At 44.3% G+C, this 19,394-nt stretch overlaps 2 protein-coding genes across 3 annotated transcripts; one reads left to right on the top strand and one right to left on the bottom strand.

Annotated features, from left to right (window-relative positions):
• Positions 1-892: 892 nt before the first annotated feature.
• On the bottom strand, positions 893-4,638 carry LOC120683101 (agmatine deiminase-like). Its single transcript, XM_039965120.1, has 10 exons — positions 4,441-4,638; positions 3,170-3,283; positions 2,978-3,073; positions 2,816-2,894; positions 2,401-2,444; positions 2,221-2,299; positions 2,003-2,137; positions 1,648-1,883; positions 1,355-1,510; positions 893-1,213 (listed from the first exon to the last, which is right to left on the bottom strand). Exons 1-10 carry the CDS (start codon positions 4,534-4,536, stop codon positions 1,124-1,126), a joined length of 1,125 nt encoding a protein of 374 aa, XP_039821054.1. The 5' UTR covers positions 4,537-4,638; the 3' UTR covers positions 893-1,123.
• A 2,828-nt stretch (positions 4,639-7,466) lies between these two features.
• Positions 7,467-13,433, top strand: LOC120682845 (probable inactive ATP-dependent zinc metalloprotease FTSHI 3, chloroplastic). 2 transcript variants are annotated; one of them, XM_039964876.1, is made up of 5 exons: positions 7,911-8,230; positions 10,274-10,597; positions 10,675-10,975; positions 11,315-11,529; positions 12,985-13,433. In XM_039964876.1, the coding sequence occupies exons 1-4, from the start codon at positions 7,997-7,999 to the stop codon at positions 11,509-11,511; spliced, it is 1,056 nt and encodes a 351-aa protein (XP_039820810.1). In that variant the 5' UTR covers positions 7,911-7,996; the 3' UTR covers positions 11,512-11,529; positions 12,985-13,433. The 2 variants fall into 2 exon arrangements, 1 of the variants encoding a protein (XP_039820810.1); XR_005678617.1 differs by lacking the exon at positions 12,985-13,433 and having other exon boundaries at positions 7,467-8,230; positions 10,274-10,595; positions 11,315-11,710.
• The last annotated feature ends 5,961 nt before the right edge of the window (positions 13,434-19,394 follow it).

Genomic DNA, 19,394 nt, shown 5'->3' with positions numbered 1-19,394 from the left:
AGTTCGTTTCCCTGCCGTAGAAATTTGGGCGCCTCGTTAGCCTGCCGTGCATTATTTGATTTGATCGGCTGCCGTAACATGAATCCTGGGCAAGGTGGACCCGATAAATCCTAGAGTTTTATTTACTCTGTCTCCAAGTACCCGGCTGATGCCACGTTGCTACTAAAAGGCTGGGCACGAAAGTAACCAGCCAACCGTTTGCCCGCACCCAAAGTTTCGTCCAGCTTCTGAAGGCAGCAGATGAGACCTTGGCGATCGGCACCCAATGGTTTCAACATCTGAAATCGATGGTCGGGACTTGGGGGCCAAGACGGCCAAGAGTTCCAAATGCACGGCGCGCTGGTCGTAGGCAGGCGGCGTGCTTGGTACGACGGCTCCTCTGTCCACTTCCGTCTTCATGGTTCTTTGTTTGTTTCTTCGTTTTTTTTTGTTTTTGGTTGGGGTTGAGGGCGCGTTTAGTTCCTTCCCTAAAATTTTTTGGATGTCACATCAGCACTTTGACCAGATGTCGGGAGGGTTTTTTGGACACTAATTAAAAAACTAATTTCAGAACTCACTTGGAAACCACGAGATGAATCTTTTGAGGCCTTTGACCGCATCATTATCACATGTGAGTTACTGTAGCACTTATGGCTAATCATGCCCTAATTAGGCTCAAAAAATTCGTCTCGTCGTGTACATCCAAATTGTGTAATTAGTTTTGTTATTTAATTACATTTAGTGCTTCATACATGTGTTTAAAGGGGAGGTGAAAATTTTTGGAAACTAAACGCGCCCTCAAATTTTTGAGTACTCGTGTAGACGTGGGCAAGTGCCGTGCTATACCAAGTATGAGAGAGAGAGGCACGCCCTCAACGTGTCCACCACTCACCACCAAGGCACCAACAGAGGATATCGTGAACATCATCATTCATCAACCGGCCGGCACCACAAATTTCAATGCCAATTTAAGATGGCGCCTGAACATTTCACATCCGTCAACCAGCTGCTGACAGGTCTTATTCCCCGCACGAATTGGCGAGCTCGACAACGACCGGAGATGGACACTCCTACTACCAGTGCTACTGGGCACAGCATGTCCCTCGTCGCCAGCCATCGCACGCGTCGACGCCGACCGGCTCGCCTACGACGGGCGCACGGGCTGCTGCTGCGTGATGCAGTGGACGTTGCCGCCGCCCAGCACGATCTCCCGCGCGCCCTCGACCATCACCACCTGCGGGGCAAACAAAAGATCACGGGCCTCGTCGCGTCATCCGAGCTCAAATTCGGGCGAAACTGCAGTGCCCCGCCCACACCAACACACGACACAAATAAAGGAGGTTAGATGCGCGGCGAGTGAAGGTTTTTTTACTACCTCGTGGTCAGGGAACGCCTTCTGCAGGACCGCGTACGCCTCTTTGTCCCACCTGTCGTCGCCGAAGGCCGGCGCCACGACCCCGCCGTTGGCGACGTAGAAGTTCACGTACGAGGCGGCCAGCCTCGTGCCGGGCTCCCTCGCCACGGCGTGCCCCTGGAACCAGACCCAACCCCCGCACCCAGAGGATTCCTCCATTGTTAGCGACGGGATCGACGAGGTCAGCACTGAAAAGGGCTTGCTCTGGCTGACAGCAACGGGTGAGTTTAGAGCTGTGATACTAAAGTACTGACCGTTGAAAGAACGCCGTCCGCCTCTTCCTCTGTCATGTACAGAGGCCCCGGGACGTGGATCTTCACCACCTCCAGGTGCCGTCCTTTGGCGTCCACCGATTGGGTGAGGACCGACAGCGCCTCGACGGACCTCTCGTACTGGGGGTCCTTCTCGTCATCCGTCCAGGACAGGAGGATCACGCCGGGTTTGATGAAGCAGCAGAGGTTGTCAACGTGGCCGTTTGTGTCCTCGTCACCTGGGAGATGGTCAGAATGAAGCTTATTTCTCAGTAAGGCAAATGTCTAGATGATGTGGGAAACAGAAATCTTTCACACAGTCGGCATCTTTAAGAGTCGAAAGACTTTTCTTGTTTACCGTACAGCCCACGAGGTATCCAGATGACCTTTGTGACCCCAAGGAAATCCTTCAGCTCATTCTCTATCTCTATTTTCGTCATGTTGGGGTTTCTGTTAGGATTCAGCAAGCATTCTTCCGTTGTGATGCACGTACCTGTTCAGATATGACCGTTTGTTAGCAAGAGAAAAGCAGCAGAAACCATCTGCTGTCGATAAAATATATGACGCAGCCCAGACCTTCTCCATCTACATGAATGCTTCCACCCTCGAGAACCATTTTGTGCGAAGACCTAGGGATCCTCTCAATCTCAACTATCTGAAATCCATGGCCGAAAGAGTAAAGTGAGCTATCAGTACAGAAAATATCCTAGCAAAGATAACAATTTCTCTGCAGCAGGGCTCAGCTCAGTTGCTTACTTTCTTGGCAATATCGCTGTCAAGACTCCAATCATCATAGATTCCTGTAGGAGAAGTAGGAAAAAAAACACTCATTTTCGTGAGAAGAAGGTAACTGACATCGGGCTCACTCATCGACTTGTGAAGTTAAGAAATTCTTATTCTAAAAACAGATTATTCTATGCATGCTTTCCTAGAGCAAATTAACCAGACCTACACCTCACAACTACCTTTGGAAATCACTTGCCGAATGCTACTAAGAATAGTTATATTTTGTTAAGTATGGATTATTAACAATTGGCACCTTTGCATGAACAGGAAGTTATTTTGTGACAAAAAGAGAGCTATCATCAGACAAAAAATATAATTGAAATAAACAGTATGATAAAAGTGCAGAGCAATCATACATGCATAGTTCAGTTTAGTAAAAACATACCTCCCCAGGCATTAAATTGCCAATCGATTCCTGCTATTGTCTGTTTTTCGATTCCTGACTCGACTTTACGGGTGATAAACTGAAAACCAGGGACACTATAAGCAAACCAAAACATCGGACTGTAGATGACAATAGAAGAAAGCAAAGATTTAAGTGGCGTACAGTGGGCCCCATATCACGGAACCAGGAATCATTCATGCTCATCTCAACCACCCTGATGTTCGTCTGATGTTCCATCAGCTTGTGGACATTGGGGTACTGCCAGAGACAAAAATGTGAAACTGAATACTCCATGTATGATAATGAAGCATTCTACAACAGTTGAAAGGAGGCTGATGTGAGGCAATCTTATACCTGCTTAGCACTTGCACATATTGTGACGGGCTCAAACTTTGAAATGGCAATTGCAGCCCTCGCAAATGTCTCTTGAGCTGGACCAGAATTCTCCCGCCAGTTATCTGGACGCTCCTGACATTCAAAGAAAATTGAAAACGCATATCATGATAGTGCACTTGGAGATGCTTAAATAAAAGCCTCATGTGCACACTTAAAATGCATGGAAAAAATTGAGCAGAAATTATCAGGACCACTTTATAGCTTTCACGATTCTCTTTGCTAAATAAGCATCATATTCAGTTTAGTATACATTGGTAAGTTGCAGGATCAGCTAATTTATTTATTTGTCATAGATCATCACCGGCATATTATGATAATGGTCTAGTATTGCACATCAGAGTTGGTGTGCCTATTACCGAGAAAAGAAACCAATCACGTCACGTCCTAAGAATCTAACAATACTAAACTTTGGATACTCTGTTGATTCACTAATGGCGACTTCGTCAAACACAACATATATCGCTGTTACGGCTCAAGGTTCCAACAACAAAATATTCAAGATTCCAACTCCACAAGCCAGCAGTAGTTGATCATTTGATCCGGCTGCCTGCCGAGGCGCTAACTGTTCCCAGCAAAGTGCGAATTGGAATATACGGCCGGTTTTACAACAACAAGACAACAGACCAATTCGTTTCGCAGTTCAAGAAAGAGAAGGCTACAAGAGTAGCAGGCTTTAGGACCATACAATTCGCAGAGCACTGCGGCCGCACATTTTTTCGCGACCGTGCCTGAGCACTGCGGCCGCACATGATCGGCCCCGTTCATCCGGAGCCGCACATGATCGGTCCCGTTCATCTTCCGGACTGAACCACTGGTGTATAATATACAGTAGCAAGCTAAAAAAGCTAGTTTCTGTCAGACAAGTCTTGGTGGCGCAGCTAGCGTGATGGAAAGCATCATCCTACTTTCATTTTTCTAAAAAGCGGCGTCATATATTCTGGAAAAGGCGACAGCAAATCGCACGCGCACCGCGGAAGATTTCACGAAAAGAAATTCATGACTCCTGAACTGCCATCCCACAAACTCAAGCAATCGTTTCTGAACCCCCCAAAAGAAAGCAATTTTGGGTGGGATGAGAATCGGATTCCAGCGTCACACGGATGGCCGGCCGCAAACCCGTAGCACGGAGCGCCGAAATGGAGGTACGAAGAACATTAAATTAGCAACACGAAGAAGAAAGGCAGATCGGAGGGAAGAAGCAGGGGAGGGAGGGAGGGAGGAGTACGTACGGGCCATCCCATCCAGCACTGCTCGTGCGGCTCCCACTCCGCCGGCATCCGGAACCCCATCTTCGCCGGGCGGCCCTCCAGGATCTTCGCCATCATCACTGCCTCTCTCTCTCTCTCTCTCTCTCTCTCTCTCTCTCGCCAATCGATCTAACCGCGATTCGACGGGGGGCGCCTCGAGTGATCTGCCTGAGCACTGAGCTGCGGCACCGCGGGCGCGCCGCTTTATATAGAGACGCACGCGGCCTGAGACCGAGGGAGACGAACGGCAGGAGGAGGAGAAAGTCACGTGACGTGTGGGACCATATCCCGTGGGACCCACACGTCAGTGACTGGTAAGTCACGTGACGTACATTACCCAATCTCGCTCCGAGGAGGAGAGGGCCGTGAAGCACGTGACGGCGCCCACCTGCGATGGCGCCGAGGTGCTGTGCGCTCGTCTGCCGTCTGCGTGCCAGCCTCACCTGCGGGGGTGGGGCCGACGAGGAGCGATGGAGACGGGGCAGGTGAATCCCACTGGCCGGTGGGACCGGTGCTGCGGAGATGCGCCTGCGCTGCGAGGGCCAGGCCACCCGTACGCGCGCCACGTGGTCACCGGAGGACACAGGTGCAGGTGCAGCCCTGCTACGAGACGGCTCGGCGACAGGTTTCGCATCGTGAATCATGCAAATCGTACGAGCGTTCGAATGCAACGAGAGAGACGACAGACGAGTTGCGAGTAGGGTTCTTACACCCCAAACCACGGGCCACCGGTTCCGATTTACCGGACTGGTTTGACCGGTTACCGGTAGAAATCGGTCAAATTCAAATTTGAATTCAAAAAACTCAGTTCAACCAGTTCGTACCGGTATACCGACCGGTTAGACCGGTTTACCGGTCGGTTTGACCGATTTACCGGCCGGTTTGACCGGTTTGAATTCAAATCCAAATTTAAAATCGCATGTGTAACCGGTATACCGGCCAGTTAAACCGGTTTACCGGCCAGTTAGACCAGTTTACCGGCCGGTTTGACCGGTTTACCAAGTGGGCCTTAATGGGCCGTCTCATTTTTTCTTTTTCTTTTTTGTTTTAACTTTAAATGCCCGAAAAGTATGTTAAACGAACGAATTTTTTAGAAAATTTGACACCATTAAATTCATCGCACTTTGAAGTATTTTTAGGAATTTTTTAGAATTTTTTCATTTTTTTGAAATCAAATTTGAATTTTGAATTTTGGCCGGTTGGGTACCGGCCGGAACCGGAACCGGTCTGGTCCGGTTTGACCGGTCCGATTTAACCGGTAACCGGTCAAACCGGACCGGTTCCCACCGGTTAGGTGAACCCTGGTTGCGAGAGGCCGATACGAATACGAGGACCACACAAGGGCCGTATTCGAGGAAAAAAAACTGTAGCCAAGGTGGTCCATTTACAGATTTATCTCATAGTTTTTAGTAGGGTGGTTTTCATATATATATATAATAAGCATGTATGTATTTGACACTCTGTTTATTTGGTTGTGGCTGGTGGCTGGTGTTGATTTGTTATGAGAGAAAAATATTGCTGGTTGATTGATGGCTGGTGCTGATTTAGTGTGAGAGAAAAACATCGCTGGTTGATTGACTGATAAGCCAAGCGAACAGAGTGATTCGGATAATTATCTGACATGTGAGTTTGTTCATAATTATACCCACCACGTATCAGTAATCACGTGTCCCTTTACAGTGTTGTAGAGGAGTAGTACTGACGACTGAGCTCAATTGCTAAAAAATTGCAAAAATTCATTCATATTTTTGTCTGACGCTATTTCCGGTGGTAACAGATTCAATCACAAAAGTTCCTTGTCAATTTGGCAGTGTGTTTATGGCAAATTTACTGTTGCTTCTTTAAACAAAGGAGAATGTTCAATTTTGTACTTACTTTACATTTTTTTTCCAGTTGGACCGATGGCAAGCACGCAACCTTAAGACATGTGGGAGAATACAAAACTATAAAACCAGTTTAGCAAACATTTCTAACTTGGGTGGTCCCTTCCACTCCCTCCTAGAGTCCTAGTTAAGGAGGATGACAACCTAGGTTTCTAACCCCCTCGTGAATCATGTAGCCTATGAAAACGCCATCGAAATGCGATAGGAGAATGCAACAAGGGATGGGGTGGCCCACGACGGGGATCGGGGAGAGCGCACGTGTTATTCTAGCTCAATTTACACGGTGATGACAATGCAAGGACCCTGCACAGCCGCACGAGGCGCCGAGGAGGAGGATCAAATGAATGCGCGGGATGGCCATCAAAATAGACCGGAGAGATCTAGCGCACATGTTATTGGAGCGTAATTTAGGCAAGATAAGGCTGAGGTGGTGGTCGAATGGTAGGATCGGCCCAACGGTGGCGGGATCGGAAAGCCCATATGCTTGTAAGTTTGTTCAGGATCAACATATGCAAGCAGACATCTGGTCGACTAGGCCTTGTTTGGAAGTTTGTGAAGCCCATGGTTCAGCTTGTGCTATCATTTCGTTTCTTTTGGCGGCCAGTCCTGTTTGGTTCTCGCTCACGGCCTCGCGGGGCACACAAGGCACGCACATGTTATTTCCATTCTATTACCTAGATGTGCAAATTGATGATTCATAGGTGTATCTCCAATCTTTTTTAATTTAAATTTTTTTATTATTTTTAAATATAAAATCTTATTTTTAAAAAATAATATAAATTTTAAAATAAACAGAGCTAGAGGTGCGGTCATCAATTGACACCCCTACCATTACTCACCTTTTTTTTGAGAACACAGTACAATGCAGCACCTGGGTTGAGTGCAGTCATCAATTGACACCTGGGTTGAGTGCAAACTAATCCTTCACCCATCATCATCATCTCACGGAGCAGGCCAACAAACAAAGAAAGCCCACGGGCTCCACCCCAAAAGAAGTAAACCCACGGCCCAATTTTCACGACAAAAAAAAAATCCCCTCGGACATATCCGTGCGATCGTCAGACCGTGCATCACCAGACATCGCACGCCACGCGCAGATCGCGGAACCCAATCACCGCACGACCCGTTTCCTCCTCCGCCCGCCTCCCTCCCTCCCTCCCTCCCTCCGCGGAGTAATTCCGTCGAGCGCCCCGCGCGCACGCCCCCACCCGCACCGCCCGCGGCCTTGTCCGATCGAATGCCGTAGGTCCGGAGCGGAAGAGCGCGCGCGGGCGGTGGCTGCCATGGCTTCTCTCCGCCCCATATCCGCCGCGCCCTTCCCGCGGCCGCGAGGGGCAATGCCTACGGCTGCGGCTGCGCGGCTCTACCCGCCGCGGCCGGGGCTCGCGCGAGGCTCCGGGCGCGGTGGAGGAGCCCCGTGCGCGCCAAGGTCGACGAGGCGGACAAGGACGCGGGCGCCGGGCTGGGGCGCCGCGCGCCTGGCCGCAGGAGGCCGCGCCTGCGCCTGCGCCTGCGGCCGCGGCTGCGCCTTCTGTGGTGGCGGCTCCGGAGGCTGTCGCCGCGGGACCGAGACTGATGGCGCAGCCGCGGCGGCGCCCAAGTGGCCGTACTACGCGCGGAGGGTGCCGCACGACGAGGGGTTCCTGCTCGGGCTTATGCGGGAGGGCGGGGTGGACTACCGGTCGGCGCCGCGGCTTGCGGGGAGGCTGCTGGTGGACATGCTGAGCACGCTGCTCACGCTCTGGGTCTCGCTGCTGCCGATGATGTGGTTCATACAGCGGCAGATCTCTGGTGGGGGCAGTGCTGACAAGCGACGCAAGCCGAGGAAGCAGAGGGTGGGGTTTGACGATGTTCAGGGCGTGGATGAAGCGAAGGAGGAGCTTGTGGAGGTAAATGTGGCCTTTGTATTGATTACTTCTCTGCGATGCTTGATGAATGTGGCAAGACAAAAAATCTTTTGATATTTGGTAGTATAGGCATTTCATCTTTACAAAAAAAGGCAATAGACATAGGGTTCAAGAGGAACTGAGATGGTACATCCACATTGATATAGCTATTTACGTAGTGTCAATCAAGCTTGTCGGATTGGTAATAGGGTTGCTTTTGCTTTGTCTTACGACTGCGCACACTGTTTAGTCATCTGCATTCATCACAACAGAACTATGCTCCATTTCTTAAGTGATTTTATTTAAAATGGAAATGTCAAGTTTGATAATGCCTTCGCTTATGATCATATAATGTATGCATTGAAACTTCACCAACAGTCTGTTTCACATTTCTTAGACTCATATAAGAGCTTTGGTCATTCATTGTAACACAAACTTAAAGGCTTCATGCATCATTTGTCTCAGTGGTCACTTCCAAGCATTTTTCTCATATTAGGAGAAGCAACACTTTGGAATTCTAACATTACAATAACAACTTTTAAATTTCATTGAGGGGAAGCATGTGCCTCTTGTAGTAAATGTAAATCATGCCTTTGCACCATTTTTGTTTACGAAGTTCATTGACGAAAATAAAAAATATTGGGTGCATTCTTAAAATGAACATAAATGAGATAGCTCCTGGAAGTCTGGGGTTCCAGGACATATATGTGCTGTTGAATGGTTAATTTGTTCTTCCACCTGGCAATTAGAGTAAAATGCACCGTGGGTACATGAACTTGTAGTGCTGTGTCAAATAGGTCCACAAACTTAGAAACCGGACATCTAGGTCCTCGAACTTGCGAACCCGTTCACCCCAGGTCAAGTCCGGTTTTGCATGGCTTGCATGGCACTGTGCATCCGCGGTTTGCTACAGTAAACCCGGATTTGCTACAGTTACCGCGGTTTTGTTTTTTCTTTTCTAATTTATTTCGGCTGAATCTTTAAAAAATCATAACTCTTCGATACACCATCGGATGAAGATAATTTTTATATGAAAATTGTAGCCCTCGATGAGATCTACAACTTTCTAGTTTTGAATTTTTTTCATTTGATGATGTTAAGGTGCTCAAAAAAATTATATAAATTACAGCACCATAATAATCGCGTACTTTTGCTTGTCGCATTAGAAAATTAATATATTTTTTGTTTGTTGTCAAATGAAGACACTTTGTATACCAAAATTTTAACACTTTTAACGATCTAGATTCTTGTAGTTTTGAGTTTTTACATTTAAAGTTGTTAAGATATTGATAAAATAGTATAAAGCCTCAACGTCTTTTGCGTACTTAATATGCTGTTTTATACTGTTTTATCGATATTTTAACAACTTCAAATATAGTACTAAAATTTTAGTATACAAGTGTCTTTATTTGACAATAAACAGAAAAATATATTAATTTTCTAGTGCGACAAGCAGAAGTACGTGATTATTATGGTGCTGTACTTTTGTATAATTTTTTTGGGCAACTTAACTTATTCAAATGAAAAAACTCAAAACTAGAAAGTTGTAGATCTCGTCGAGGGCTACAATTTTCATATAAAAATCATCTTCATCCGATGTTGAATCGAAAAGTTATGATTTTTCAAAGATTCAGCCGAAATAAATTAGAAAAGAAAAAACAAAACCGCGGTAACTGTAGCAAATCCGGGTTTACTGTAGCAAACCGCGGGCGCACAGTGCCATGCAAGCCATGCAAAAACGGACTGGACCTGGGGTGAACGGGTTCGCAAGTTCGAGGACCTAGATGTCCGGTTTCTAAGTTTGTGGACCTATTTGACACAGCACTACAAGTTCATGTACCCACAGTGCACTTTACTCTGGCAATTATATTGGTCTCAAGTTATATCCTTGAGTAAGTATTGAGTGCTGTTTTCTTTAATAACTAGGAAGTGCATTGGTCTGAAGTTGTTTCTTTTTCAATTAGAAGAATTAGTTTGTATTACATTTTATTGTCTGGACGATGGTCATTAAGAACCTTAGTAAAACATGGCAATTTTCCAATGTAGATAGTGAGCTGTTTGCGTGGTTCATTGAACTACAAGAAGCTTGGAGCAAAACTGCCCAGGGGTGTTCTGCTTGTTGCCCCCCCAGGAACTGGGAAGACTCTGCTAGCAAGGGCAGTTGCAGGAGAGGCTGGAATTCCATTTTTCTCTGTTTCTGCTAGTGAGTTTGTTGAAGTTTTTGTTGGAAGAGGTGCTGCTCGGGTCAGGGATTTGTTCAAGGAGGCCAAAGAAGCTGCTCCGTCAATCATTTTTATTGATGAACTTGATGCCGTGGGTGGAAGTAGAGGTAGAAGTTTTAATGATGAGAGGGACCAAACTCAACCAGGTGTGGTTTTTGGCACTCTAATGATATTTATATCCTTGTCTAATGACATCACTAAAAGTATGTTTTTCTCTATCAACAGCTGCTTACTGAAATGGATGGTTTTGACTCGGACATGAAAGTAATTGTCATGGCTGCTACTAACAGGCCAAAAGCACTGGATGCTGCTCTTTGTCGGCCTGGCCGCTTCTCCAGAAAGGTGGTTGTTGGTGTACCTGATGTGGAGGGCCGCAAAAGGATCTTGGCTGTTCATCTAAGGGATATTCCTTTGGAAAAGGATCCTGAAATAATTAGTGATCTGGTTGCTAATGTAACCCCAGGACTGGTTGGAGCAGATCTAGCAAACATTGTTAATGAGGCTGCTCTACTAGCTGCACGAAGAGGTAAGTTAGAATCACTTATGTAAGATACAGAAAGGTAGATCACATATCATTTGTTGCTCATGCATCAGATATGATGTTGATGCCAGGGAAATTAATTTCTAAAATTCTATGGTTCTTTGAGTTACATGGTTTAGAACTTACAAGTTTTGGTCCATTATTAAACCTATTGAACCTATTACTGAGATATTCTCCTGCTAATTCTATTGGAAACTGTTACTGGAATAGTCATGATTCCACTTGCTGTTCAATGTTCTACTTTTGCACTTTGAAATGAGGATTAGTTTAAGGCAATTGGAGAAAATATGTTAATATGGAATTTATTGGTGTTGATCTGTTCAGGTGGGAATACTGTATCCCGGGAGGATATTATGGATGCAATTGAGAGGGAGAAATACGGGGTCAATGGTAGACAAGAAACTGATGATTCTGAAAGGCAAGGCCTCACCAAATTATTTCCATGGCTACCTAAGCCTGGAAATAAACCATCAGGCCCTGATGATTTCCGAGGACTGATGGGTTATCAGACATTAAGCTAACTTAGCAGCCTTTTGAAGGTATGCTCAGATTTGAGCCCTTTCTGTGGGTTGATGATTTTTGTCACCACGTTCGTATTCCTCGTATTCTTGATGTTCCTTAACAGCGTCGCTTTGAACAAACTACATTTAAGGAATCAATGTAAACTGTACTCATATTGTGCTTGACAAAATGGACAATATTTTGGACCTTTTTTTGAAAGCTATACAGCGGGGGAGACCCCCACTGAGTATTTTGGACTTTTACTTGCCTTTCCTGGTAAGGCTTAAAGGCTAAGTTATCTATCCAGATTTTCCAATAGATTTCTAACTTTTCCCCTCAGCTTCAGTTTTCGGGTCACCTGATTGGTACATGAAATTGCCCAAATTATGTAGCACGAAAGACTAAGCAATTGTAAGATCTAGAGCTCAAGATCTGCCATGCACCTTTACAAGGAAAAATTGTAGCAAGCAGAACACGGGAATGTCAATTGTCAAGTAATGAGACCAGGATGTTTCCAGGTGTAACCAGGTCCATATTGGGTCCACAATATATAGGTTTGTGACTACCTTGATGACAGAGTACTGAAAAAGTGTAGTACACCGCTCACATTTCTCCAACAACTATAGAGTTTTCTTTAGTACAAGGAAATGTCAACAACTATAGAGTTTTCTTTAGTACAAGGAAATGTCAACAACTATAGAGTTGGGCATTCATTGTTAGACCTAATCGATGTCAAATGATCCACTTTTTCATCATGACTTGATTATTCTCGTGGTTGCTTAAAATGGATCATAAAGTATGCCATTCATGTTACTGTAGCTATTTTGTGAGGGCCACCCCCTCTCCTCCCCTCCCCCCTCACAAGATATTTCATTTTCAATTCTGTTAACTTTTTGGGCAATTGCAACATTTGGAATTGATTGCAGACCTTTTTGCATATGCTTTCTTTTCCTTTCTGCAATTTCGGTATGCAATAAAGCTATAGGAAAGCATGGCCTTTTGTCTACGGATGTCTTATTTGTCCTTTTGCTTTGTTGTGCAGAAACTGAGTGTAGCAGAGATGCGGATGTTGCGGTGGTTTTGCGGGCACACAAGGAGGGATAGAGTCCGGAACGAAGTTATTCGGGATAGGGTCGGGGTGGCACCAATTGAGGAGAAACTTACCCAGCATCGGCTGAGATGGTTTGGACATGTCCAACGAAGGTCTCCTGAGGCGCCGGTGCGTAATGGGGTTCTTGAGCGGGTCGATAATGTAAAGAGGGGTAGAGGTATACCTAAACTGACGTGAGATGAGTCGGTTAAGAGAGACCTTAAGGATTGGAATATCTCTAAAGAGATAGCTTTGGATAGGAGCGCTTGGAGACTAGCTATCATTGTGCCTGAAACTTGAACTTATTTCTTTCGGGTTTCAACTCTAACCTACCCAACTTGCTTGGGAAAAAAGGCTATGTTGTTGTTGTTGTTGCTGCTGCTGCTGCTGCTTTGTTGTGCAGAATCTGGGGAACTGTAGGGTGTAGTTTTATTGTATAGCAGCAAATATACATCTCCAAAGTATGTGCCAAGGATGTTGCAATCAGTGGTTTTGGGTTCTTTGAGAAGAAAGCTGTTACAAATTACATGAGGATATCTTGTGAAATATGGGGATCCAAGATCTTTCCTAGCTTAAGGCCTGTTTGGATGGACTAAAGTTGAGTGCTAAAGTTTAGCACCTATTAGCATTCATATTTTTGCTAAAGTTTTTGAGTCTTGGCTAAAGTTTAGCCCATCCCATTAGCACTACCGTTTGGATAGAGTAGTGCTAAACTTTTGCACTTTGGGGTATTAGCATTTGGATCAAACCTTCTAAATCAGTCTTGTGCTCCAAAATTTTTATACAAACATTGCTCAGGTTTTGTCACAACCTGTTCTGTTAATAGAATATTCTAAAATAGCTTTCAAACTAGTGGTGCTCCTGCTTCTGTACGCAAATCATCCGCTTGTCTGATTCTTACCAACCAGAAGTCGAGAAATTCTGCTCAATTTGGATCTGCAACGATATGTGAGCTTGCAAGTGTTCTTCTAGAGTTGGATCTGGAACGATATGCAAATCTACAAGTGAGAATTGCAAGAGAACTGGATCTGCAACGATCTTTAAGAAGTACATGGCATCATATTCCACGGTTCACATTGTCGACTCTCTTTTTTGTTTTTCATGCTAACTTGCATTACTGCTATTCTGCATATTCTCCGAATTACAGTCAAGAACAGACTCTGTAGCTCTGGCAGTTTCAAATGCGAAATCGCTCAATCTGTCAACATGTATGCATCATGTGGTAGTGTTTGCTGTGCTCATATATGTTCCATTTTCTCTAGCTTCTGCGTGATCAATAGCCTTCTAGGATGATATTTTGGCCACAGGTACTCCGTACCCAAGTGCGTGACTGAATGGATTCCTTGACAGTTAGTCGGAGATCGACGCGACCTGATTGACCACGAAAAGCCTTGCGCTGTCAGAGAGACGCATATCCTGCGGCGATGCCGACATGACCTTAATAATTGGGAAGCCATGCAAGGGCTGCAGAATCAGGACATGTACCCTTGGCAAAGACGAAGCGTCTTCTGCTCTTCCTCAGCAAGGAAAAGTGAGTAAAGGTGGCAGAGCTTTGGCGTTGCAGATTCTGGATGTCACGAACAGGAATGAACTGTATGGCTTGGCTTTGTATGTTGCTTTTTCTGGGCTCCATGTGCTGCTGCTGAGCCCTTGTGCACACTGCACAGGATCAAATCCCAGGCTCAAAAGAGGAAAAAACAAGGAAACTGATTTGTAGCTTTCACTCTTTTGTTCTCACTTCTCAGTGCATGCATCTATGACTCTAGACTAAGCTTACTTATCCTTCATGACAGAATTCAATGTTCTGCAATTTGGTATGGGCTATTCTGTAATATTTGATTTTCAGAGGTGATGCAGGTGCCTCATGACAACCAAGACTGTTTGAAGCATTGCCTGCACGTTGTGAGCTGCTGCGAGAGTCATTTGGCGAGATAGTTAATGAACTATATATGGATGTTGTTTAATTTTATGCTGCATGTTAGTCCTTCTATCTTTAAATATATGATGTTTATATAGGACAAACTACTAATGCAAAAAAATGAACTAATTATCATATAAACGCCATATTTTTCACAAAAGAAGGGAGTAATATATTTTGAGTAGCTAGCAAGTCACACCTATCTGTGAACAAAAGTTTGGACTGGAGCAAAATACGTGCACAAATGACAGCAACTAATCATACATGTAGGGAGGACCAATTGGGGACTGATGTAAAGGTGATGAATGACATACCAATTTTGCATGCAAACCTATAGTTGTATCCTGCTACGAAATTTGGAATGAAAGGATGCTATGATGACATGACATGACATGATGCCGGCACCACAGATAAGCACACCTGCATTTTTTGCAATTTTCTTATGGAATCAGAAAAATCCAGGGGCTGGCCGGGCGTAGCTCACGAAAATAGCTATAGATAGATGACCATACGACATATACTCATCGCTAGCCACAATGCTGAAGGCCTTTGGTTGTTGGCAATGATTGGGTGTCCAGATATCAATAGACTAAGACACGTATGTGTACGTACGTCTAACGAGTTAGGTTTTTATTTCTCAACACATATAAAGATAAACAGTTATAAAAACAAGGAAAAGTTATATACCGACAAGTAATTTTTGTCATATACATGCTAATTAATTTGATATATGTAATTGGATGTATCTCCCAGCTAGAGCAAAGCGTAGTAAGATATACTCCGTAACGGCGGCGCCAGAGATGAGATCGATGAGAAGGAATAAGAGGATTAAGGAAGAAGACAAGTGAGATGACTGAGAATATTGTAAGAGACAAAGAAGCGAAAGCAAGAACAAAGTGGTTCACTGATGAGTGACTTTCAGTCGCTAAAGACCTAGAGCTCTGAGCCGAATACTTTCCATGCCGCTGTAGGCTTCTGGTTGAGTTGCTTTCCCGACAAAAAGCTCATTCCACTCCGTGCCCCTGTAAGACGCCATTTCAGACGCCTTTTCATTCACCACATCAATAATCAGGACCTGCATGCGTGCGACTACCAATTGGTAACTCATGCACAAGCTCATGCATGCACTGACAATAATTTACATGCGTTTAAGCATGTGTGTGACTTTTTTCCTTTTCATTTCCCCACACGGTCACTTTTTTCCTTTTCATTTCCCCACACTGTCATTTTGGGTTATGTTCAGTCAACATGTTTAAACTTTGACCATCAATCTCTCTCTAGAAAATTCCAATAAACTTTAATTTTGAATAATAATATGGCTTGTTTTATCTTCAAAAGTAGTTTTAGAATATTATAACATTATTATATTTTGCCGTTAAGTATACACGCAATTTAGTTCTTATTTCTGTAACCAAAAAAATATCATGCGTTCTTTAAACTATATAATATACTGCCTTCTTCTTTTTATATATGGCATTGGATATTTAATCTTGAACTATATCCAACACCTTATAAAAAGGAAGGAGGGACTACTTACAAAAATATTTGTCTCTTCCAGCATATAATTGACAAGAAAACACATGTTATACATTTTTGAATGATGCATGAATTCACACTTCGCTCAAAAAAATGTATCAATTTACAGTCCACCTCTTCTCTCGACAACACATATATGGTTACAAGAAGTGCAACTTATAGTATATATGTATGCGAAAGGGTCTGTAGTCTAGTGGTTACAAGAGTGTCAGTAGCACCTCAAGTCCTGGGTTTAATTTCCTATGGGAACGAATTTTCTAGGATTTAATGACGTTGTGCTTTCAGTGGTAGACGACATTTTGTGGTGACATCGTTAATCTCGAGGATTTGCCAGCTCATCAGTCTCCGAAGATGCTGATAGGTGTAGGGTTTGCATTCGTGTGTTCATAGAGGTGAGTGTGCGTGCGTTGTGAGTTTATGAGTTATACTGTGTAATTGTAAAAAAAAGAGGAGTATTTTATTAACAGATTGAGAGATTATATATATCTACTAATTGAATACACAACTATTATCCGAATAAATGATGTGACAAAATAAGGATTTGCATATACCAGTGATTTTAGTGTCCTTACTACCGCAGTTATGCAAAAAAAAACATGCATGCATATTCTTACATTAGGTTCTTGCACGATTGATGGGAAGAAAACACAACGCCAACCCCAATTTTTGACAGCTTCAAAATAAAATGGGAAATGTATGCAGTTGAGAGCCAGTGGAAATTAAATAATTTCCTTTAATACTTGTCCAAAAGTGCTAGAATGTAGTGTCAGTGCTGCTTTCATCCATAGTTATCCTTGTAACAGGCAAACAAAAGTTTTGTTGTATGATTCGGACCTTCAATTATATATGGAGTGCATTTCTTGCACTGCGTACGTGGTTTACCGGAAACAACTAATACTGCAATTATTATAAAACACACAACTTTATAATACATTGATAATGTCTAGAGAGATACACCTCAAATAGCACCATACAATAATATTATTATTACTAGCGTACATCATCTATCGATTTATTCTTCACTTATGATCTCATGCATGCATGCCAGATCTTTCTCTCACACACATAGGATATATTGCTAAATTATTCAGTCGACCACCGAGCACATATAACTAAGTGACCAATATTTATAACGCTATATTTAGACGATGATATGCATGTGTTTGATCAGTCCTCGATTTGGTGTCGATAAACCTCGATCAGCTCGACCTCGAATTATTATACTGAAATCACGCCATGCACATATATATAGTAGCTGCTAGACGACGAGGCGCCTCTGGTGGAAGGTGGCGATGAAGTCGGAGGCCTTCTGGTCGACGTCGCGCTCGCCGACCCACCAGCCGTCGTCCTCGTCACTGGACCGCACCTTGCGCAGCCTCGCCGGCGGCCCCTCCCAGTCGCTCGCCTCGTCGTCGCCGACGTGGTGGCGCCTCGACTTGCGTGAGAAGCTGAAGATGCAGAAGAACGACTTCCCTCCCATATACTTGCTTGCCTTGCTGCCTCTTGTCACTAGCTTGCAATGTTGTCACACACACTTTTTAGAAGCTAGTTCAGAGAGGCAAAGAGATGGAGATAGTAGTTGCTCCTGCTACTTCCTAGCTAGTGGTTGGAGCGTTGCTGTCTTAGCTTGTGGCCTGGGCAAGTGAGTAGAGACCACACCTCAATTTATAGTGTAAGGGCCTTGTGCATGGAAGCTATAGCTAGCTCAACAATTAGGGTTTTGGGGTCTACCCAGCTGGCTAGCTAGCAGATAGATAATCAAAGATGCCCGATCATCGGGGAGATCGAGCACAAACGGTCTGGATCATATTGTCTGGTAAAGGTCGAGATCCGACGGTCAAGATTGCCTGACATGATAAGATGCTAATAAAGGGTACGGTGGTTGGATGTTCTGTATAGCGCGTGATATGGTTGATGAAGGTCATCTTTAGACGAAAACGCATATGGCAAAGCGCGGTTTCGTTTCCATGCATGCCTCATCTTTGCATTGAGCGTGGTGGTCATTGCAAGTTACCTCTTGTTAATTTGTCTCCCAGATATCTATAGGGAAAAGTCTGTTTTTCAACTCTGAACTATCGCGATAGTCCGATTTTGGCCCTTAAACTATGAAACCGGACATCCTATACCTCCAACTAACGAAACCGTTTGAAAAACAACCCTGCCTCAGCCAAAGGCGGTTTGCTACAGTAAAATTTCCGAATTTCTGAAATTTCACACCTCTCTCGATTAAATAATAAAGAAAGTATAGTTAATATTATCTAAAAATTATGATATTTTTTTGGGAGGTAGATCAAAAGACAAGGAATCTATTTTGGCTAGATGTACTACAATAGACATAAAGAAATTTGAATTATAAAATTTTAAAAATAGGTAGAATTCAAAATTCCTTGAATTTTTAGGTCAGCTAAACCTATGATAAAAATGCATTAAAAATATGATAATTCATAATTTTTTATTTAGTTTAATTAGGTACTTTTTATTGGCCCAAGTTCTATAGAAAATTCATAAATTAAAATTTGAGGAATCAAATTTGATTCAAATTTGAGCATTGCGAAGGAATTCAAAAACTTTCATAAAAACTTGGGCCAATAAAAAATACCTTATTAAACTAAATAAAAAATTATGAATTATCATATTTTTATTTCATTTTTATCAAAGGTTTAGCTAACCCAAAAATTCAAGAAATTTTGAATTCTACCCATTTTTAAAATTTTATAATTCAAATTTCATTATGTTTAATGTATCACATCTAGCCAAAATAAATTCCTTGTCTTTTTATCTACCTCCCAAAAAATATCATGATTTTTAGACAATATTAACTATGCTTTCTTTCTTATTTAATTGAGAGAGGCGTGAAATTCCAGAAATTCGAAAATTTTACTGTAGCAAACCGCCCTCAAAACAACTTGCTACAGTGCTCGAGGGGGTGATTCGGACGGTTTTGCCAGTTCGAGGGCCTAGGTTACCCGGTTTCGTAGTAGGAGGTTGAAAACGGACTTCTTGACTAGTTCGAGGTTGTAAAATAGACTTATCTCATATCTATATTATGATGAGAGAACGTGTGTGGAACAACTTCAGATACTCCCCCCCCCCGCGTCGCTCCCTCGGGCGACACGGGGGGGCGCCCCACGCCGCCGCCCACCTTCCGCCCCCAGGCCGCCTCCGGCGGCCGCCGCCGCCGCCGGCGACCGTCCGGGCGGCGGCGGCGGCCCGTGGTGGTGCCAAAGTCGGCCCTACCGCGTCCCCTCGCCCTCTCCTCTCTCTCCCCTGCCTCCCTCCTCCTCTCGGCTTGCAACCTCGCCGACCTCCACCGCCGACAGCCGGCGGGGCCGGATCCGGCCTCCTCCTCGCCGGATCCG

Source organism: Panicum virgatum, chromosome 7N (genome assembly GCF_016808335.1).
Source record: "Panicum virgatum strain AP13 chromosome 7N, P.virgatum_v5, whole genome shotgun sequence".
NCBI classification, from domain to species: domain Eukaryota; kingdom Viridiplantae; phylum Streptophyta; class Magnoliopsida; order Poales; family Poaceae; genus Panicum; species Panicum virgatum.
The sequence above is the reverse complement of the archived record's forward strand: the minus strand, read 5'-3'. Positions and strand labels throughout refer to the sequence as shown.